General features: G+C 41.9%; 1 protein-coding gene across 7 annotated transcripts in view; it reads right to left on the bottom strand.

The window, feature by feature from the left end:
• The window catches only part of LOC126175514 (uncharacterized), a 96746-nt gene that overhangs the window by 18368 nt on the left and 53683 nt on the right, over nt 1-24695 (bottom strand). For 3 of the 7 annotated variants that reach the window (XM_049922337.1, XM_049922344.1, XM_049922341.1), the window contains 3 exons: nt 23839-24126; nt 8648-8935; nt 6145-6417 (listed from right to left, as the gene is read on the bottom strand). In XM_049922337.1, coding sequence (XP_049778294.1) covers nt 6145-6417; nt 8648-8935; nt 23839-24126 — 849 coding nt within the window. Of the gene's footprint in view, nt 1-5432; nt 5939-6144; nt 6418-8647; nt 8936-23838; nt 24127-24695 lie in introns of those variants that run through there. The other 4 variants (XM_049922339.1, XM_049922338.1, XM_049922342.1 and 1 more) reach the window with 4 other exon arrangements.

The raw sequence follows: 24695 nt of genomic DNA, 5'->3' as shown, positions 1-24695 counted from the left end.
TCCACGAACAATACGAGACTGGAATAGAAGGGAGAACCGATAGAGGTACTCAAGGTACCCTCGGCCACACTCCGTCAGGTGGCTTGCGGAGTATGTATGTACATGTAGACGTGTGCAGGTGTGGCTGCGCCATGCCCAGGGCTTGCTTAACAGCAATGTAGAGAAGAAGCTCTATCTGTTGCTGCAGCTGGGTCTATACAAACATAGCCTCCAACTGAATATGGGGAGGGAGGGAGTGGGAGGGGGAGGACAATTGAAATGTGTTCAAATGTGTGAATTCATAGGGGACCAAACTGCTGAGGTCATCGGTCCCTAGACTTACACACTATTTAAGCTAACATATGCTAAGAACAACACGCACTCACACATGCCAGAGTGCGGGGAGGGGGGGGGCGAAATCCGTGACATGCCGCCTCTAACATCGCGACCACCCCGCGCGGCGGAGAACAATTAGTTAAGCATCCTGTAGTAAGTGGAATGGGGGCTAAAAGCACGGAAGCCAAAATCCCTTTGATTATTGGACTTCGAAGGTACATTTACAGAAGTCAGAAAGACGCTACACACAGAATATCTTGGAAGAAAGTAGAACAGAACAGGACCGTAATACACCTACGTAACCAATTAAATGTATTCGCAGTTGCGAACATGGACAACCGTCAGCTGGAGAAAGGAATGACGCCAATCGACATATGTGCCGGACTGAGACTCCAACCTGGATTTCCCGCTTATGGCGAGCGGTCGCTTGTATTATTCTGAATTACGGTGATGTGTTGCTTTGAACATGCATGTCTGTCGAAATGAACTTTGCATCGTAATTCAGTAAATTTCACCACTTTTTATCACAACTTGTTTCTCTCTCTCTCTCTCTGTCTCTCTCTCTCACTCACTCAAACATACACACACACACACACACACACACACACACACACACACACACACACACACACACGTTTGTGCACGCACTATAACTATTATGGAAAAATATGGACAAAAGTTGCCGAACTTAAAGAGTTTCTCGTCTAAAATACTAGTATTATGCTCAGATATAGAAAGGCTGTTCAGAAACATACACACACATGTGCAGATAGAATTAAGTGTCACAATTTTATTTAAATATTTCAGTATTTATTTATTAAAAATACATAAGGATGTTGACAATTGTAGTGTAAATTACGATATTCCCTTTTCCAAACGTCTTTATTATATATATATATATATATATATATATATATATATATATATATATATATATGAGCTTTGTCAGAAACATGCACACAATGATTTTGTCAAGTGTCACGACGTTATCTTCACGTCTAACTTTAATACGCATTTGGAAAAAACAATGGTTGGTCTTTGTACAAGAATTAGTGCAGAACACAACGACCCTCCATCCCCCTCCCCCAAAGTAGATAAAAGTATCACTAAGTGGTGTTTATTTCTGATCTATTACTACAAAAAGGCAAATTGCCTAAAATAATACGCTAAGCAGGAAAGGCAATGATAATTTTCAGTTACCACTAAATAAACGCGTATTCAGAACTCAACTCAATTAGTATTCCAATCAGAAGCTGACTGAATTTTTGAAAACCCCATAGTATGTAAAGATATAGACAATACTTGTTGAACTTAATGTTTTTCCACCCCTAAAAAGTTGTATCATTTTTCAGAAATACATAAACCTCTAGAGCAACTCAGACACACACCTGCGCAGACAAAAATGTCATAATATCGTTTATACATTCAAAATATCTATATCATTTACCAAATTACATAATGTTTTCGATAATAGTGGTGTAACGTATGGTATTTCCGCATCCAAAATGTCTTCATTATTTATCAAAAATCTATAAGCTTTGCAGCAACATGCATACAACGCTTATGTCAAGAGACACAACGTTATTTCCACATCTAACTGGAATCTGCACTTGGAAACAGGCTGTGGTTGAAGTTAGCATCACAACTGGTACACGAAATAACCCCCCCCCCACCCCTAACGTCAGCAAAGGACATCTCTCCCATCAACTGTGCAATGTCTACATCTAAAGCCTGCTTGTTCACCTGATTTCATGAAATATAATTTTCCTTTATCTAAGTTGAAAACAATTTTCAAAAATGTGCAAATGACAGTAGCAAAGGATACAGATCTGCAGTTTTTCTGTGATCACAGTGTTTTGTGTGACACCTCCCTTGTGAAAACTAAGTAAATAACTAAATAAACACGCTTTCAGAACTCAACTCGATTAGTATACCGGTCATAAGCTGACAGTGTGTGTGTGTGTGTGTGTGTGTGTGTGTGTGTGTGTGTGTGAGAGAGAGAGAGAGAGAGAGAGAGAGTGTCCCAAACCTTGCAATGGGCGTCAGCCAGTGGATGAGTGCAATTATCGTGCAAGTCACAGGTTGAGGTAGAGTTGATGCTTGAAATATGATGATAGACTCCCATCTTAAGGTCCACTATGTTATTCACGCGTCGAAATTGCCTGTCTTATTGTTCTATAACAGTACAAAACAAATGCGTCTAAAATTACATGCTAATCAAGAAATGCAGAAGTAGCTGAAAGGTCCTCTTACGCCTAAATTTATTAATTTATTATTATTTATTTATTAATTTCTGATCTGTGTTCATGCACTTGTAAGAGGGAGGGGGGAAAGAGAGAGAGACAGAATGACAGGTTGTGAGTAACTGTGGTTAAATTTACTGACATGGCAGAACATTTCTTTACTTATTTTGGATAACGTGTTTTGTGCAGCTATAGAACAATAATAAAAGCGATTTCGATGTGGAAATATTTATGTTGGGGAAACCAATGTGCCCTCTTCCATGTTTCAAAGATCCAACATCGCTTGCTGCGAAGTTGAAGTTAATCTTTACACGTGAAAATAATATTGTGACTCTTAACATTGTGTGTGTGTACTGTTGATGTAGCTCACGTACTTTTGAAAAATAACACATCATATCAGATGAGCAAATTTTCTACATAACTCCAGTATCGTCAATGTCTTAATGTAATTTTGATAAATAATACAGATAGCTTAGGTGTGGAGTTAACATTGTAACACTTGACATAAATATTGTGTACGTGATTTACTGATGAAAATTATGCAGTTCTCACATATAATGCTAACATTTTAATTGTGCTAATACCGTAAATGAACACCACTACTGAAAATACCCTCACCTAATTTTCACAAATAATGCAGACAGTTTAGATGACTATGGAAATAACATTGTTGTGCTTGTGAGTGTTGCTGACAAAGATTAATATGTTTGATAAATAATATAGATATTTCAGAATTGGGAATACTGTGAAATACGCTAATCGTCAACATCTTTATTAATTTCTGATCTCTGTTCATGCACTTGTAAGAGGGAGGGGGGAAAGAGAGAGAGACAGATTGACAGGTTGTGAGAAACTGTGGTTAAATTTACTGACATGGTAGAACATTTTTTGACTCAACTGTATCAGATGGCTGCTGAGAAATTATCTCCCAACTCGCACGACTCTCTGTACAAGGCAGCCAATTCATGTGATGTCGTGGGTACAGTGCTACGCACCAACATTAGGTTAATACGCACTCAGAAGTATCCCGGAAGTATTGAAACTGTACTACCAGCATCTTCGCTATAAAGGGCTCTTACTTGAGAATCATCCAGAATTTTCTGTACATCTGACTCCCATTCAAAACAATGGTTCATTTTCAGTCACGGGTTGCAATTACTCAGTTGTGCTATGGCCACAACTAAATGTTGCATGAAATCTTGATTTCGTGAAATCTAATTGTTTTTGTACGAAGTTGGAGATAATTGTAATGCATGTCGTAAAAACTACCGGAGCAAACGATGTAGAAGAAGCTTTTCTGAGTCCTCAGTTATTTATGTGTCATCTCTGTTATCAAATGGAGTGATAACTCCAAAATTCCAACGTTGGGAAATCGGAAATACATTTGTTTGCATGGGAAATCTCATTTTACGACCATCATTTACAGTGAAACTATTTTTTAATGTTATCAGTTTTGATTATTACTTTCCGTCAATGACAAGTAAGAGATTTTCTGTAATATCTTTGAATCATAAAGCGTTATTGTTGCCATAAGTTTTTATGTCACAAATCATCATAAGCCACTTTATCTTGTATACACTCACATCGTTATGGTGATGACTGACTACAACTTGTAACCTTTAGCTGTAATAGAAGTTTTCATAGCTGCTTATTTATTTATTTATTTAGCGTATGGCTCATAACATCACAGTAAAAATTACAGAAACAACACGATTAAAAAAATCACATATGTATAAACAGAGCAATAAATAACAGTTTGTATATAAGGACACTGCCAATTGTAAATTTACACTCACAGAAGAGCAGTCACAAGCAGACGTCCAGCTTAGATAGTAAATAGTCGATTGCCTCTTGGGTCGCCATTAGGAAATCTTGTGGGTCACCCTTGTATGCCCTTAGTGGGCATTCCTTCACGATGTGTTTGACCGTCTGTCTCTCAGCGCCACAGACGCAAGCGGCCGAAGGAAGTTTACCCCATCTGTGTAAGGAGTCGGCACATATCCCACAGTTGGTTCTGATGCGATTAAGAGTTGACCAAACTTTGCGAAGGCTATCAAATCCTTTTGGTTTACTAAAGATGCATGGCATATTGTGGCAGTTTACTGCTGTTCTGCTCTCCCATTCCTCTTTCCATCGGTCATTTATTTTAAAGTTGGTTTGGTGCAGAGCCTGTGCGGTCTTCTGATGGGTCATTACTAAGATCGTCCATAAATATCAGACACAACTAATTTAAACAATTGACACGCTTCTAATGACAGCCAATATCATACCCTCATTGGATCTTAGTTCTTAAATTTTCTTCTGTAACTGGATGACAGTCTGAAGATCTTACATGTGCAACGTCTTAATTGCTGTCCTGCGTCACCACATATCTTTTCACGTCTCTTCATAAATACTGCAGATAAAAAATGCATCTGTTTCTCAGAATCGTAGTGGGCCTCGACATCTATTCATATCAAGAGCTGCTTCCAGGTGCAAAACAGCTATTCCTAAATGCTGCTGACCCATGCTCTCACCCTGTCAACTAGTTAAAGTTTTTCTTAGACAATTTCCAGAACCTATTATCTCTGGTAAGATCATTGGGGATTAATGAGTTTCAGTGATGTTCATTAAAACAATAAAATGATCCAGACCCTATAGAGTCACCTAGGTCAGAACGATCCTCTTAAAAGGAGAAAACTATTTTCTTGCCATTCTCTGCGGGCTGGTATTAAAGGTGCAAATGTTTCTGTTTGCCACCGCTGCTGTAGTCCCTCTGTTGATCTGAAACAAAGACTATGCAGGAAATGTTCCCATTTTTCTAGTTGCCGCTTCTTTCCTAGCGTCCACAACTCCGTTTGTAGTGTCCCACTCTCGGCAGGAAAGAACTAACAATCAAGTTTGAACAGACTTTATTTAACTAAAACGCCTTCTTGGCGTGCACAAATTTTCAAACTCAAGAACAACAAGAAACACAATAATTCTTGTAGTGCAAAACCAGATAAAAGTTACAAGACAACGAAAAGAAGTAATAACAAGCAAATTACTACGCTACACAATTCCAAAGTGGCTTACACCCAAGAAGATACTAATTTCTACAGAAGATGAGGGCGAATTTCCAGTGGGCGGGAGCTGGTGTAGATACACATTGCCGGTCAGACTTTGCTGGCATGCTTATAACACTGATTGGGTGGAGTGCTACACTTAGTCACATTAGTTCCAATTGGTGGATCTCTGGCTTTCATGAAGTACTGCCCTGTTTATGCGGAAGGTCTGTTGTAGTTTAGATTCACTGGCGATGCTTTGATATGAACTACTGAAGTGAGGTCGGCAGCCCACCTTGCATATCTATTGTGCGGGCCCTCTGACTGATAAGGGGCCACTACGACACGATTCACAATCTGCAGATGACAAAATGACAATGTGTAAACTCATAAGGAACAGTGAACTACAAATTAGAAATAACAATAGATTAATAAAAGCATTACAACGATAATCCAACAACCGAAACAATAACGCTACAAACTAATGTTCCATCCTAATAATTCAATAAGAAGTATGCATCTCTGTTACTATTAACATTAATCTCGTAGGGCAACTTTTCTACCTGGTTCATCGACGTGCTTGCAGAGCCCCGGTAAAAATGGTCCAAACATTTTATTCTTTACTTGATTCAGATGTCTGCACACTTCTCTGAGTTTGGTCAAGGACGAGATGTGTGAAGAGGGTTCCTCTTGTTGCGACAAGCTCGTCGCAGCTTGCTCAGCATCAGGGACACGACTTGTGTCGAAAGGTCCTTCAGATGTGCCTGCGGCCGCTGTTGTGGTAAGCTTGCGTGCAGACATCACTTCCGTGGTGGCGGCCGTACTCGTTCCTGTATCTATCAACAAATCCAGGTTCAAATTTCTGGGCATTTGTCTCGAAGAACATGCATTACCATATTTTTAATGTTATGTTGGAAGAACACAGTAAATTGAAGTGACCATACAGGACGGAATGAAAACCGTTCTACCTAGGCAGTGGCGGATACATATGGCTGGTGCGAGAGGTCCCCCCCCCTCCAACCCCCATGCGGGGACGATCGCACTGCCACCCACGGCCGTCCCCGCTAGTCAGACCGCACGCTATTAATTTATTTATTTCGTTATTCGACTCGACCGGTTCTAGTTATCGAGTAGTTGTACTTTCCTATGTATATTATCATTTAAGATTCAACATATTTTTCCCATCACAACTACTGAAACACAACGGTAATGACCTGCATACTGCATCGTCACCGCTTTTTCCCGTTTCATGTGTCGCTACATCAGCAGTTACATGGTGATGACTTTAATCATTGAGTGCAATTCTGTCAATGGGCATTAACAGAGAATGCGTTGCAGTTCTACCTGTTTACCGATAAAGAGGGTTTCACAAACCACAGGGCAGTGGAACTAATGAACATGCATTACTGGTCCGTGGATAATCATCGCTGTCCCAGACAGGTAGAGCGACAGCGACCGTGGACTGTAAATGCATGGTGCGGAATCATTGGCGACCACCTCATTGGTCCTCACTTCATTGCAGGGGCCCAAACAGCTGCAACATACATCGCGTTTCTACAGAATGATCTGCCAACGTTGCTCCGAAAATGTCCCACTGGAAACGCGTCGATATATTTGGTATCAGCATGATGGTGCACCTGCCCATTCCGCAATTAATACTAGGCTGACGCTTGACAGGATGTTCGACGGGCGTTTCATAGGACGTGGAGGACGCATAAATTGGCCAGCCAGTTCTCCTGATCTTACACCTCTGGACTTCTTTCTGTAGGGTACGTTAAAGGAGAATATGTACCGTGAAGTGCCTACAACCCCAGAGGAAATGAAACAACGTATTGTGGCAGCCTGCGGAGATATTACACCAGATGTACTGCGGCGTGTACGACGTTCATAACGCCAGAGATTGCAATTGTGTGCAGCAAATGATGGCCACCACACTGAACATCTATTGGCCTGATATGTCGGGACACACTCTGTTCCACTCCATAACTGAAAACGGAAACCACGTTTGTAGGTGTACCTCACCGGTCGTGGTAATGTACATGTGCGTCAGTGAAAAAGACCAATAAAATGGTGCTAGCATGTGGACGTAATGTGCTGTTCCAGTCTTTTCTGTACCTAAGGTCCATCACCGTTCCCTTTGGATCTCTACGTAATTCGGTGCTCTACGATACACACGATCGAACAGCGGAGGAGTGGTACTCAAGCGTCAACTTTAGGTTACAATATCTCCGGACGTAATTAACATTTTACAATGCAACAAACGGCACTGATTACGTATTTGTTTATATGTTCAGCTGTGCCAACAAAACTAACGGGGTTCCATTTAAAAAAACGAAGGGTGTGTTAAATAACATACTTCTGTGCATTTTTTTATGGTTTGTATTAACCAATTACACTAGCCGCTCTCCTCACGTTCGGTCTGTGGAATCGATTCATCAGTATTTGATGTGGTTTACGAAATACATCCAGCGGTAATGTTAGGTGACTCACCCTGTATATATATATATATATATATATATATGTATAGTAGCGTGTACAGCTGTATTTCACTTGATACCACCATTTTGTATGACTCCGCATCAGGTGTTGACAATTAACGACATCCAGTATTTTGTCAACATCATTCAGTACAATGGAAGAAAACTGAACAATTAAACCTAAATAAAGAAATAATGTACCTGATATTCAGGGTAGCACTTTAGGTAATAAATATTCGAATGATGTTCGATTGTTTTTATTGATCAACATATGCCAAATGAATATTTAACACATAAAACCCATTGTCGTGTAGCTTCCTGTACTGCTATGTACTGTCACTGCTTGAATAAGACAGACGTTTCGAATGCGGTATCAGTGCATATCCAGGGAAAGGTAACACCACACGTGATCGAAACGTCAGTCTCATTGACCCGGAAACAGTGATTTTATAGCAAGATGCGGCTTGTCTGAAAACCTTAATGTTAACTTACGCAGGCGCTAAAGCCTAGACACCTACGAAGAACTTTATTTCACGTAATTTTGCCATCAACACAGTCAGCATCTGTGTGTAACAAGGAATATACATACCTGTAGGATTCATAATTTTACAATAGAGTCCAAGAGTCCGTCTTGCTATAAAGGACACGGAATTATCTATTAAATGAAAGTTCTGACACACAAATAGGCCAAGCTCCGTGTCAGAAATATTGTATGTCACTCCCGTCTCTGGTTCCACGCTGGTTACTGCTGACTGTGCACCGTAAGTGTTGGCTGTGTTCAAGGTCACAGCAGTTACAGCTTCAGTAATGGCATCGGCGTCTTTAGTCACTAGGGTAGCAGTGACGGTCCCAATCGATTCTGCCGACAGATCTGTGTCTGCAGCAGAGAAGAGTGAGCAATTTCAATAAGTCATCGGAGTGAAGCAGAAGACGAACGCATTGTGGTGCAATGAAATTTAAAATTTTACGTCTACAGTTAATCTATGACATGATTTCTTACTAGATATACTAGGTTAGCGAAAATGTCCGAGGAACAGTTTCACTAGTTGAGAGGATGAGAGCATGAATCCACATCACCGACGAATAGCTGCATTGTAGCTGGAAGCAGCTCTTCAGGAAAAAAAATGTGCAAAAGGAGCATTGTGAAGCTTGGAAACAGATGTATCTCTGCAACATTAATCAAGATACATCGAAAGATATGAGAAGGGACCAATCAGTGGCTAACACGTCGTATATCTAAGATTTTCAGACAGTCGTCCAGTGACATGAAAATTTAAGAACTAACGCTCCCATGTGAGTATGTTATTGCCTGTTATTAGAAATGCGTCGTTTATTTTCGTTGGTATTACAGTGCTTATCGATTTTTATCGAAGATCTTAGTAATCACCATAAGCTGCTATGAAAACATCGATTGTATCCCCAATCAATTGCCGGCCGCGGTGGTCTAGCGGTTCTGACGCTGCAGTCCGGAACCGCGGGACTGCTACGGTCGCAGGTTCGAATCCTGCCTCGGACATGGGTGTGTGTGATGTCCTTAGGTTAGTTAGGTTTAAGTAGTTCTAAGTTCTAGGGGACTTATGAACTAAGATGTTGAGTCCCATAGTGCTCAGAGCCATTTGAACCATTTGAACCCAATCTACGATTGTGTCAATCATATTAAAGAAAATGATGGTCTTCAAGATGCCGTGGCTAACGGTAATTGATAACATAGAAACTAGTGGCAGTAATAATGGTTTTCAAAGTTAAAGTATTGGTAGATACTACAGAATATGTCTTACTTGCGTTTTACGCTATGTAACAAACATAACTGATAACATTAATAAATGTTTTTGCTGTAGTTGTTCGTAGCACAATGTGTGTTTCAGTACAAACCAATATATTCTCGAATTCCCGAATTTGGAACTTTTGAATTATTTTTCCGTTTGATAAGAGAGATCACATGAAAAGAACGGTGAACTCTGGACAGCTGCAGTTCTGCATCGTTTCCTCCGGTAGATTTTCACGATATTCGTTAAAATTATCTCCAACTATATAGAAGGAAAATTTGGTTTTGTGAAGTCAAGGGAACAGTTAGATGTGCGAATAGTTCAGGTGATTAATGGCATACCGCGACGGTGAATGAAAACCTATTTTGTATTGGCGTCAGATACACAGTAAAATTTGACATAATCTTAAGTAACACCTCTGTAGAGCCAAGACGTTAGTAGTACATGTACGACAACTATCTACATCTACATCTACATTTATACTCCGCAAGCCACCCAACGGTGAGTGGCGGAGGGCACTTTACGTGCCACTGTCATTACCTCCCTTTCCTGTTCCAGTCGCGTATGGTTCGCAGGAAGAACCACTGTCTGAAGGCCTCTGTGCGCGCTCTAATCTCTCTAATTTTACATTCGTGATCTCCTCGGGAGGTATAAGTAGGGGGAAGCAATATATTCGATACCTCATCCAGAAACGCACCCTCTCGAAACCTGGCGAGCAAGCTACACCGCGATGCAGAGCGCCTCTCTTGCAGAGTCTGCCACTTGAGTTTGTTAAACATCTCCGTAACGCTATCACGGTTACCAAATAACCCTGTGACGAAACGCGCCGCTCTTCTTTGAATCTTCTCTATCTCCTCCGTCAACCCCATCTGGTACGGATCCCATACTGATGAGCAATACTCAAGTATAGGTCGAACGAGTGTTTTGTAAGCCACCTCCTTTGTTGATGGACTACATTTTCTAAGGACTCTCCCAATGAATCCCAACCTGGTACCCGCCTTACCAACAATTAATTTTATATGATCATTCCACTTCAAATCGTTCCGCACACATACTCCCAGATATTTTACAGAAGTAACTGCTACCAGTGTTTGTTCCGCTATCATATAATCATACAATAAAGGATCCTTCTTTCTATGTATTCGCAATACATTACATTTGTCTATGTTAAGGGTCAGTTGCCACTCCCTGCACCAAGTGCCTATCCGCTGCAGATCTTCCTGCATTTCGCAACAATTTACTAATGCTGCAACTTCTCTGTATACTACAGCATCATCCGCGAAAATCCGCATGGAACTTTCGACACTATCAACTAGGTCATTTATATATATTGTGAAAAGCAATGGTCCCATAACACTCCCCTGTGGCACACCAGAGGTTACTTTAACGTCTGTAGACGTCTCTCCGTTGATAACAACATGCTGTGTTCTGTTTGCTAAAAACTCTTCAATCCAGCCACACAGCTGGTCTGATACTCCGTAGGCTCTTACTTTGTTTATCAGGCGACAGTGCGGAACTGTATCGAACGCCTTCCGGAAGTCAAGAAAAATAGCATCTACCTGGGAGCCTGTATCTAATATTTTCTGGGTCTCATGAACTAATAAAGCGAGTTGTGTCTCACACGATCGCTGTTTCCGGAATCCATGTTGATTCCTACATAGTAGATTCTGAGTTTCCAAAAACGACATGATATTCGAGCAAAAAACATGTTCTAAAATTCTACAACAGATCGACGTCAGAGATATAGGTCTATAGTTTTGCTCATCTGCTCGACGACCCTTCTTGAAGACTGCGACTACCTGTGCTCTTTTCCAATCATTTGGAACCTTCCGTTCCTCTAGAGACTTGCGGTACACGGCTGTTAGAAGGGGGGCAAGTTCTTTCGCGTACTCTGTGTATAATCGAATTGGTATCCCGTCAGGTCCAGTGGACTTTCCTCTGTTGAGTGATTCCAGTTGCTTTTCTATTCCTTGGACACTTATTTCGATGTCAGCCATTTTTTCGTTTGTGCGAGGATTTAGAGAAGGAACTGCAGTGCGGTCTTCCTCTGTGAAACAGCTTTGGAAAAAGGTGTTTAGTATTTTAGCTTTACGCTTGTCATCCTCTGTTTCCATGCCATCATCATCCCGGAGTGTCTGGATATGCTGTTTCGAGCCACTTACTGATTTAACGTAAGACCAGAACTTCCTAGGATTTTCTGACAAGTCGGTACATAGAATTTTACTTTCGAATTCACTGAACGCTTCACGCATAGCCCTCCTTACGCTAACTTTGACATCGTTTAGCTTCTGTTTGTCTGAGAGGTTTTGGCTGCGTTTAAACTTGCAGTGAAGCTCTCTTTGCTTTCGCAGTAGTTTCCTAACTTTGTTGTTGTACCACGGTGGGTTTTTCCCGTCCCTCACAGTTTTACTCGGCACGTACCTGTCTAAAACGCATCTTACGATTGCCTTAAACTTTTTCCATAAACACTCAACATTGTCAGTGTCGGAACAGAAATTGTCGTTTTGATCTGTTAGGTAGTCTGAAATCTGCCTTCTATTACTCTTGCTAAACAGATAAACCTTCCTCCCTTTTTTTATATTCCTATTAACTTCCACATTCAGGGATGCTACAACGGCCTTATGATCACGGATTCCCTGTTCTGCACTTACAGAGTCGAAAAGTTCGGGTCTGTTTGTTATCAGTAGGTCCAAGATGTTTTCTCCACGAGTCGGTTATCTGTTTAATTGCTCGAGGTAATTTTCGGATAGTGCACTCAGTATAATGTCAAAATGGCTCTGAGCACTATGCGACTCAACTTCTGAGGTCATTAGTCGCCTGGAACTTAGTATGTGTGTATGTGTGTGTGTGTGTGTGTGTGTGTGTGTGTGTGTGTGTGTGTGTGAGTGTGAGTGTCCCACAACCTGACAATGGGCGTCAGCCAGTGGATGAGTGCAAGTCACAGGTTAAGGTAGAGCTGATGCTTGAAATATGGTCGTAGACTCCCAACTTAAGGTCCTCAATGTTACTTACGCGTCTAAATTGCCTGTCTTTTTGTTCTACAACAGTACAAAACATATGCGGCTAAAATAATATGCTAATCAAGCAATGCAGAAGTAGCTGAAAGTTTCTCTTAGGCCTAAGCAAAGATTTGTTTCCTTAGCATATTATTTTGGATAACGTGTTTTGTACAGCTGTAGAACAAAAATAAGAGTGATTTCGATGTGGAAATATTTATGTTGGGGAAACCAATGTGCCCTCTACCACGTTTCAAAGACATAACATCGCTTGCTGCGAAGTTCAAGTTAATCTTTAGACGTGAAAATAAAATTGTGACACTTAACATTGTGTGTGTACTGTTGATGCATCTTACGTACTTTTGAAGAGTAACACATCATATTAGATGAGCAAATTTTGTGCATTACTCCAGTGTGGTCAATGTCTTAATGCCATTTTGATAAATAATACAGATAGTTTAGATGTGGAGTTAACATTGTAACATTTGACATAAATATTGTGTATGTGAGTTACTGATAAAAATTGTGCAGTTTTCACATATGATGCTAACATTTTAATTGTGCAAATACCATAAATGATCCGCAGTATTGAAAATACCCTTACCTAATTTTCACAAATAATACAGTCAGTTTAGATAACTATGGAAATAACATTGTTGACTTTTGTGAGTGTTGGTGACAAAGATTAATAAGTTTGATAAATAATACAGGGATTTCAGAATTGGGAATACTGTAAGGTAAGCTAACCGTCAACATCTTTATTAGTTTCTGATTCTGTGTTCATGCACTTGTAAGAGGGAGAGGGGAAAGAGAGGGAGACAGAATGAGAAGTTGTGAGAAACTGCGATGAAATTTACTGAAATTAGAGAACATTTTTTGACTTGACTGTGTCAGATAACTGCTGACGAAGCATCTCCCAAATTGCATGACCCTCTGCCCGAGGCAGCCTATTCATGTGATGTCGTGAGCACAATGCTAAGCACCAAACATTAGGATAATACGCACCCAACAGTGTTCCGGATGTATTGAAATTCTACTACTAACATCTTCGCTATAAAAGGCTCTTACTTGTGAATCTGCCAGAATTTTCCGTAGATCTGATTCCCATTCAAAACAATGTTTCATTTTCAGTCTCGGATTGCAATTAATCATTTGAGTTATGGTCACAGCTAAATGTTTCATGAACTCTTGATTTCGTGAAATCTAATTGCTTTATACGAAGTTGGAGATAATTGTAATGCATGTCGTACGAACTACCGGAGGAAACGATGAAGAACGAAGCCTTTCTGAGTCCTCAGTTTCTTCTGTGTCATCTCTCTTATAAAATGGAATGATAATTCCAAAATTCCAACTCTGCGAAATCTGAAATTCATTTGTTTGCATGGATAATCTAGTTGTACGACCATCATTTATAGCGAAATTTTTAATTAATGTTATCAGTTTTGATTATTACTTACAGTAAATCACAACTAAGAGATTTTCTGTAATATCTTGGATACATAAACATTGAAAAGCATTGTTATTGCTATTTCTATCACACAAATCATCATTATTCACTTTATCTTGAAAACTGTCACATCGTTATGATGATGACTGACAACAACCGTAATCTTTAGCCGTAATAGAAGTTTTCATGGCAGCTGATAAGATATTACTAAGATCTTCCATAAATATCAATAACAACTACCTTAAATAATTAACACGCTTCTAATGACAGTCAATATCATTCCTTCATTGGATCTGAGTTCTTGAATTTTCTTCTGTAACTGGATGACAGTCTGAAGATGTTACATGTGCAAAGTCATAATTGCTGTCCTGCGTCAACACATATCTTTTCACGTCTCTTCATAAATACTGCAGATAAAAAATGGGTTTCTTTGTAAGATTCATAGTGGGCCTCGACATCTGTTTCTGTCAAGAGCTGATTCCAGCGGCAAGATAGCTGTTCCTCGGTTGCATCCTGTCAACAAACGATATGCCGACAATGTTCCGATTTTTCTACTTGGCGCTTCTTTTCTAGAGTCCACAACTCCGTTTCTACTGTCCTACCGTCGGCAGGAAATAACTAACGATCACGTTTGAAGACATTTTATTTTACTAAAACCCCTTCTTGGTGTGCACTAATTTCCAAACTCAAGAACAACAAGAAACACAATAATTCTTGTAGTGGAAAACCAGATAAAAGTTACAAGAAAATGAAAAGAAATAATGCAAGAAAAATACTACGCTTCACAATTCCAAAGTGACTTCACACCCAAGAAGATACAAATTTCTACAGAAGACTACGGTGAGTTTCCAGTTGGCCTGTGCTCTCGTAGGTATTGGCCAGAGCTGTCTAGCTATAGGTACACATTGCTGGTCTGACTTTGCTGGGATGCTTATAACACCGACTTGGCGGAGTGCTACACATAGTCACATTGGTTCGATTGGGTGGATCTCTGTCACAAGGCTTTCATGAAGTATTGTCCTGTTTATGCGGAAGGTCGGTTGATGGTTACATTCACTGGCCATGCTTTGATATGAGCTATTGTAGGGCGGTCGACTGCCCACCATGCTTGTCTATTGTGCGGGCCCTCTAGCTGCAAAGGGGCCACTACGACACCAATCAAAATCTCCAAAGACAAAATGACATTGTGTAAATTCAGTAGCAACAGTGAACTACATATAAGAAATAACAATCGATTAATAAAAACATTACAACTATAATCCAACAACAGAAACAATAACGCTACAAACTTTTGTTCCATCCTAATAATTCAATAAGAAGTATGCATCTCTGTTACTATTAACATTAATCTCGTAGGACATCGTTTCTACCTGGTTCATCGACGTGCTTGCAGAGCCCCTGTAAAAATGGTCCAAACATTTTACTCTTTACTTGATTCAGATGTCTGCACACTTCTCTGAGTTTGGTCAAGGACGAGATAGGTGAAGAGGTTTCCTCTTGTTGCGACAAGCTCGTCGCAGCTTGCTCAGCATCAGGGACACGACTTGTGTCGAAAGGTCCTTCAGGTGTGCCTGCGGCCGCCGTTGTGGTAAGCTTGCGTGCAGACATCACTTCCGTGGTGGCGGCCGTACTCGTTCCTGTATCTATCAACAAATCCAGGTTCAAATTTCTGGGCATTTGTCTCGAAGAACATGCATTACCATATTTTTAATGTTATGTAGGAAGAACACAGTAAATTGAAGTGACCATACAGGACGGAATGAAAACCTTTCTAACTAGGCAGCGGCGGATACATATGGCTGGTGCGAGAGGTCCCCCCCAACCCCCATGCGGGGACGATCGCACTGCCACCCACGGCCGTCCCCGCCAGTCAGACCGCACGCTATTAATTTATTTATTTCGTTATTCGACTCGACCGGTTCTAGTTATCGAGTAGTTGTACTTTCCTATGTAGCATTATCATTTAAGATTCAACATACTTTTCCCATCACAATTACTGAAACATAACGGTAATGATCTGGCACATAATTTGAACCAGTGCGTAACCTAAATACCGTTTTTAGAAGAACAATCGCTCTTGGTGATTAAAAAGAGCCTAATGGGAGAGATTCTTCAAAGCAAACGAGCATAATGGCTCTTAATGATCCAGATTCTGTTATGCAAGCGTTGTCTGTCCTAGACCTGACTATCCCAGTTTGCACAAACTGAACCAAATATTTGCTTGTTTACCTGCATTTATCGCTACAATGGAAAGAGGTTTTTCATCACTGCGACGTACAAAGTCATGGCTGAGGTCGCCAATGAAGGAAGATCGACTTAATGGGTTAGCTCTGTTGTACTCTCACCCTGACATTGATTGTCCTATTGGCGAGGTAATTGACCAACTTGACATGAAGAATAGGCGCAATGAATTAATCATTTAAGAAAGAGAACCAAAATTGTAACTCTTCAAAATGGCTCTGAGCACTATGGGACTTAACATCTATGGTCATCAGTCCCCTAGAACTTAGAACTACTTAAACCGAACTAACCTAAGGCCAGCACACAACACCCAGTCATGACGAGGCAGAGAAAATCCCTGACCCCGCCGGGATTCGAACCCGGGAACCCGGGCGTGGGAAGAGAGAACGCTACCGCACGACTAACGCTTCAGTAGTGTAAAATAGCATTGTCTTGTATATGTGTATAATCAGTTAAAATAAAACTTTCTTAAACTTTGAATGTGACTTGATTATTTTTTATTACAGTATATGTAAAAGTAGCCCAAGATATTTTTGTCGCCTCCTCCTAGAGTCTTTTCCGTATCGACCACTGTACCTAGGACACAAAGTCACTTACTGATGTACATAATTTGGTCGTGATGAAAAAAACCTTTCACTATAAATATTGATATGGATGGAACACTTGTGCTGGCTTTTATTCTTACTTGAAGACATCAACTAATTAAAAAAAACTGAGTATAGTAATATAATAGCTGAATTTCCACTCATAGATTTCACCCTTATTTTGAATTCTCCATTCGAACCTACGAATCATTTACCTTTGATTCCTTTCCTTATTTGCATCTGTAAGATACAGATTGAACGTAACAGAGGAAATATTTTATCCCTGCGACGTGACCTTTTCATCATATCTTTTCCAATCGTAATCCTCTCACTAGGTTATATAAGTATTGTATAGCGTCTGCTTTCCTTCAATCTAATAACTAACGTTTTATTATTTAATTTTTGGAGCATCTTGAAACGTTGCCAAACTTTTTATAGGTCGCCTGCGTCCTTATCATGATTTTTATTTGGTGTTCCTTCCGTTTTGAACCATAACAGCCAAATTCCCCTTACACTCTTCAGGTTCATGCCTTCAATCTCAATTGTTCGTTTTATCCTTCTGACAAGCGTGCATTTTCATATCAAATTTTTCCTACGTAAATTTAGCCTTAGCTTTCTTGAAAATAATAATGATTCATTCGTAAATGACTGGTGCTACACTACACCCGTCTTTACGTCTTTTTTTTATCTCTTCCTTTCTACGTGCACCTGTATTATACCTTGTAGTATCGAAAATTTTTCGTACTTAGCTTTCTACTTCCTAGATTTGCCTACGCAACATTGTGATACCCCTTAATAAGGATACATATTGCTCCTTAAAGAAACAAACTGCTGTGGTATGCACTACCGCAATATGTATTTCAGAGCCTTAAAATACTTAAAAATATCCTCATTGCTCAATACTGCAATATTTTATTACTGGCAGTGACAGTTAAGTAGAATTCTATGTGTGTCTAGACACTTATTTTCATTCCTTCAGTATGAACTATGCTATTTTGGAACTGTATCGGCATATGACATGGAGATTTCACAATATATACACTCCTGGAAATTAAAATAAGAACACCGTGAATTCATTGTCCCAGGAAGGGGAAACTTTATTGACACATTCCTGGGGTCAGATACATCACATGATCACACTGACAGAACCACAGGCACATAGACACAGGCAACAGAGCATGCACAATGTCGGCACTAGTACAGTGTATATCCACCTTTCGCAGCAATGCCGGCTGCTATTCTCCCATTGAGACGATCGTAGAGATGCTGGATGTAGTCCTGTGGAACGGCTTGCCATGTCATTTCCACCTGGTGCCTCAGTTGGACCAGCGTTCGTGCTGGACGTACAGACCGCGTGAGACGACGCTTCATCCAGTCCCAAACATGCTCAATGGGGGACAGATCCGGAGATCTTGCTGGCCAGGGTAGTTGACTTACACCTTCTAGAGCACGTTGGGTGGCACGGGATACATGCGGACGTGCATTGTCCTGTTGGAACAGCAAGTTCCCTTGCCGGCCTAGGAATGGTAGAACGATGGGTTCGATGACGGTTTGGATGTACCGTGCACTATTCAGTGTCCCCTCGACGATCACCAGTGGTGTACGGCCAGTGTAGGAGATCGCTCCCCACACCATGATGCCGGGTGTTGGCCCTGTGTGCCTCGGTCGTATGCAGTCCTGATTGTGGCGCTCACCTGCACGGCGCCAAACACGCATACGACCATCATTGGCACCAAGGCAGAAGCGACTCTCATCGCTGAAGACGACACGTCTCCATTCGTCCCTCCATTCACGCCTGTCGCGTCACCACTGGAGGCGAGCTGCACGATGTTGGGGCGTGAGCGGAAGACGGCCTAACGGTGTGCGGGACCGTAGCCCAGCTTCATGGAGACGGTTGCGAATGGTCCTCGCCGATACCCCAGGAGCAACAGTGTCCCTAATTTGCTGGGAAGTGGCGGTGCGGTCCCCTACGGCACTGCATAGGATCCTACGGTCTTGGCGTGCATCCGTGCGTCGCTGCGGTCCGGTCCCAGGTCGACGGACACGTGCACCTTCCGCCGACCACTGGCGACAACATCGATGTACTGTGGAGACCACACGCCCCACGTGTTGAGCAATTCGGCGGTACGTCCACCCGGCCTCCCGCATGCCCACTATACGCCCTCGCTCAAAGTCCGTCAACTGCACATACGGTTCACGTCCACGCTGTCGCGGCATGCTACCAGTGTTAAAGACTGCGATGGAGCTCCGTATGCCACGGCAAACTGGCTGACACTGACGGCGGCGGTGCACAAATGCTGCGCAGCTAGCGCCATTCGACGGCCAACACCGCGGTTCCTGGTGAGTCCGCTGTGCCGTGCGTGTGGTCATTGCTTGTACAGCCCTCTCGCAGTGTCCGGAGCAAGTATGGTGGGTCTGACACACCGGTGTCAATGTGTTCTGTTTTCCATTTCCACGAGTGTATTATTAAAACATCGCAATTTTCACCATAAATGTACGTATAAATTTACTGTTAACAAATAACATTGAAGTTTTAGTCCTTTCGAAGTTATATGCATATGGTAGCACAAATGAGCATCACCATATTCATTACCTGATTACAAAGGAATCGTCATGTTAACGTCGCATGTACGGAATTTCAGTAAGTTGTAACCACCATGTAGGTCCTCTACAGCTTTACACACACACACCAAGATTAATCATCTATGACATTATAAATAAAGGACGACTGTGGCGTTTAGGTTTTCAGAAGCGCTAATGGTGAAGAGATATGTGCTTTATGGACATTACTAACTGCCACGAGTTTACAAATAGAAAACACGATCGTTGTTCTTTTAGTGCAGGGTGACACTGAACTATATAAAATAAAATTGTCATGACTTCTGAACGGTTTGCGTTAGGATGTTCAGACTACACGGTTGACCGGGGGGGGGGGGGGGGGGGGGGCGGGGGCACCGATGGGAAGTAGTACGTGCTGGTGGTTTGCTTTAGCGATGCGACCCACTTTCATTTCGATGGGTTCGTCAATAAGCGAAATTGGCGCATTTGGAAGACTGAGAATCCGCATTTCGCGACCGAGAAGTTTCATCACCCTCAATGGGTGCGGTGTGTTTTGTCCATTCACAGAGTAATCGGTGCGATATTCCTTAATGACACGGTGACTACTAAACGGTACGTGGCGATACTGAAGATGATTTATTCCCCCCCTCTTATGCTTATTTCGACAAAATGTGGGTCATGCAAGACAAAAGTTAGCCCATGCAAGCAGGAGAATGATTGATGTCCTGGCGGAGCACTTTGCGGACCTGGGGTACCGCGAGGAGACTCGCATCGGCCCCGATTGGCTGCCAAATTCTCCGGATCTGAACATATGCAACTCCTCGTTGTGGGGCTATATTAAAAACAAGGTGTGCAGCAATAACCTAAAAACCATTAATGGGTTGAAAAAAGCCATTCAGGAGGTCATCGACAGTGTCTATTATCCGACAGTTCTGCGGGTCGTGCAGTGTTCCGCTATTCGTCTGCACCACAACATGTTCAATTGTGGCAGGCATATTGAGTATATCTGAACCAAAATCAGAAAATCATAGTGTTGTTTGCATGTTGAAGAAAGACTGTACACGCCGTAGTTTGTCACTAATTTACGTTTTTCTTTTTCGTACTGTTTTCATAAACTTCAATAATTGTCTCCCTTTAAATGGCAGAAACAGCAGCTGTAATATGTATATTTTTTTCACTGACGCACATGTACATTACCGTGAGGCGTGAGGTACACGTACGCACGTGGTTTCCGTTTTCAATTACGAAGTGGAATACAGTGTGTTCCGACATGTCAGGCCAATAGATGTTCTATGTGGTGGCCATCATTTGCTGCACACAATTGCAATCTCTGGCGTAATGAATGTCGTATACGGCGCCGTACGTCTGGTGTAATGTCACCGCAGGCTGCCACAATACGCTGTTTCATATCCTATGGGGTTGTAGGCACATCACGGTACACATTCTCCTTTAACGTACCCCACAGAAGGAAGTCCAGAGGTGTAAGATCAGGAGAACGGGCTGGCCAATTTATGCGTCCTCCACGTCCTATGAAACGCCCGTCGAGCGTGTACCTCACCCCTCATGGCAATGTACATGTGCGTCAGTGAAAAAGACCAATTAAAAGGTGTTAGCATGTGGAAGTATTGTGCTGTTCCAGTCTCTTCTGTACCTAAGGTCCATCACAGTTCCCTTTGGATCCCTACGTAATTCGGTGCTCTCCGATACACACGATCGAACAGCGGAGGAGTGGTACTCAAGCGTCAACTTTAGGTTACAGTATCTCCGGATGTATTTAACATTTTACAATGCAACAAGCGGCACTGATTACGTACTTGTTTATATGTTGAGATGTGCTAACAAAACTAACGTTGTTCCATTTTAAAAAACGTAGTTTTGTGTTAAAAAACATACTTCCGTGCATTCTTTTATGGTTTGTAATCACCAATTACACCAGCCCCTCTCCTCACGTTCGGTCTGTGGAATCGATTCGTCAGTATTTGATGTGGTTTACGAAATATTCAGCGGTAATGTTAGGTATACAGGGTGAGTCACCTAACGTTACCGCTGGATATATTTCGTAAACCACATGAAATACTGACGAACCGATTCCACAGAGCGAACGTGAGGAGTGGGGCTAGTGTAATTGTTTAATACAAACCATACAAAAATGCACGGAAGTATGTTTTTTAACTCAAACGTACGTTTTTTTTAAATGGGACCACGTTTGTTTTGTTAGCACATCTGAACATATAAACAAATACGTAATCAGTGCCGTTTGTTACATTGTACAATGTTAATTACATCCGGAGATATTGTAACCTAAATTTGACGCTTGAAACCCCGGACGTTTAGTTGCGTGTTGTAACAAACACGGGTCGCGGTCGGCGAGCAGCATCTGCAGGGACATGTTTACGATGACGACCGTGTTTACGAGTGTGGCGGTAGTGCACTGTTGTGGTTTGGTCTAGCTGTCGCAGTGTCCGCATGTAGCGCTTGCTGTTATTGTTATTCTGCATTCGTCTCTGCACGCAGACCAACTGTAGTACACCGTGTTACCAGACGTCTGTGACAGTGAAGTGTTGTAGGAACAGTGACCATTGTGTATTCGAACGAAAAGGCGGAGATCATACTCATCTATGGCGAGTGTCGATGAAGGGCAGCTGAAGCCTGCAGGGTGAATGCAGAACGGTACCCAGACAGAGAGCATCCAACGTGCCGCACATTGCAAAACATCTACCACCAACTGTATGAAACAGGTATGGTCGTAGCACGCAAACGGGTCCGTAACAGGCCCGTCATAGGAGAAGCGGGTGCAGTTGGTGTGTTAGCTGCTGTTGCCATGAACCCACACATGAGTACACGGGACATTGCGAGAGCCGGTGGACTGAGTCAAAGTAGTGTGATGCGCATACTGCATCGTCAACGCTTTCACTCGTTTCAAGTGTCGCTACATCAGCAATTACATGGTGATGACTTTAATCATCGAGTGCAATTCTGTCACTGGGCATTAACAGAAAATGCGTTGCAGTTCTACCTGTTTACCGATGAAGCGGGTTTCACAAACCACAGGGGAGTGAATCTACGGAACATGCATTACTGGTCCGTGGACAATCCTCGCTGGCTATGACAGGTAGAGTGACAGCGACCGCGGACTGTATATGTATGGTGCGGAATCATTGGCGACCACCTTATTGGTCCTCACTTCATTGCAGGGGCCCAAACAGCTGCAACATACATCGCGTTTCTACAGAATGATCTGCCAACGTTGCTCGAATATGTCCCACTGGAAACGCTTCGACGTATGTGGTATCAGCATGATGGTGCACCTGCCCATTCCGCAATTAATACTAGGCTGGCGCTTGTCAGGATGTTCGACGGGCGTTTCATAGGGCGTGGAGAACGCATAAATTGGGCAGCCCGTTCTCCTGATCTTACACCTCTGGACTTCTTTCCGTGGGGTACGTTAAAGGAGAATGTGTACCGTGAAGTGCCTAAAACCCCAGAGGATATGAAACAACGTATTATGGCAGCCTGCGGCGACATTACACCAGATGTACTGCGGCGTATACGACATTCATTACGCCAGAGATTGCAGTTGTGTGCAGCAAATGATGGCCACCACACTGAACGTCTATTGGCTTGATATGTCGGGACACACTCTGTTCCACTCCATAACTGAAAACGGAAACCACGTTTGTAGGTGTACCTCACCGGTCGTGGTAATGTACATGTGCGTCAGTGAAAAAGACCAATAAAAAGGTGTTAGCACGTGGACGTAATGTGCTGTTCCAGTCTTTTCTGTACCTAAGGTCCATCACCATTCCCTTTGGATCTCTACGTAATTCGGTGCTCTCCGATACACACGATCGAACAGCGGAGGAGTGGTACTCAAGCGTCAACTTTAGGTTACAATATCTCCGGATGTTATTAACATTTTACAATGCAACACACGGCACTGATTACGTATTTGCTTATATGTTCAGATGTGCTAACAAAACTAACGGGGTTCCCTTTAAAAAAACGTGATCGAAACGTCAGTCTCATTGAGCCGGCAACAGTTATTTTATAGCAAGATGCGGCTTGTCTGAAAACCATAATGTTAACTTATACAGGCGCTAAAGCCTATACACCTACGAAGAACCTTTTTTCACGTAATTTTGCCATCAACACAATCAGCATCTATGTGTAACAAGGAAAGTACATACCTGTAGGATTCATAATTTTACAATAGAGTCCAAGAGTCCGTCTTGCTATAAAGGACACGGAATTATCTATTAAATGAAAGTTCTGACACACTAATAGGCCAAGCTCCGTGTCAGAAATATTGTATGTCACTCCCGTCTCTGGTTCCACGCTGGTTACTGCTGACTGTGCACCGTAAGTGTTGGCTGTGTTCAAGGTCACAGCAGTTACAGCTTCAGTAATGGCATCGGCGTCTTTAATCACTAGGGTAGCAGTGACGGTTCCAATCGATTCCGCCGACAGATCTGTGTCTGCAGCAGATAAAAGTGAGCAATGTCAATAAGTCATCGGAGTGAAGCAGAAGACGAACGCATTGTGGTGCAATGAAATTTAAAATTTTACGTCTACAGTTAATCTATGACATGATTTCTTACTAGATATACTAGGTTAGCGAAAATGTCCGAGGAACAGTTTCACTAGTTGAGAGGATGAGAGCATGAATCCACATCACCGACGAATAGCTGCATTGTAGCTGAAAGCAGCTCTTCAGGAAAAAAATGTGAAAAGGAGCATCGTAAATCTTTGAAACAGATGTATCTCTGCAACATTAATCAAGAGACATCGAAAGATATGAGAAGGGACCGAACAGTAGTTAAGACGTCGTGTATCTAAGATTTTCAGACAGTCGTCCAGTGACATGATAATTTAAGAACTAACGCTCCTATGTGAGTATGTTATTGCGTGTTATTAGAAGTGCGTCGGTTATTTTCGTTGGTATTACAGTGCTTATCGATTTTTATCGAAGATCTTAGTAATCACCATAAGCTGCTATGACAACATCAATTATATCCCCAATCTACGATTGTGTCAATCATATTTA

This window comes from Schistocerca cancellata, chromosome 3 (genome assembly GCF_023864275.1).
Source record: "Schistocerca cancellata isolate TAMUIC-IGC-003103 chromosome 3, iqSchCanc2.1, whole genome shotgun sequence".
Lineage (NCBI taxonomy): Eukaryota > Metazoa > Arthropoda > Insecta > Orthoptera > Acrididae > Schistocerca > Schistocerca cancellata.
Note: the sequence above shows the minus strand (reverse complement) of the source record. Positions and strands in the feature narration are given on the sequence as shown.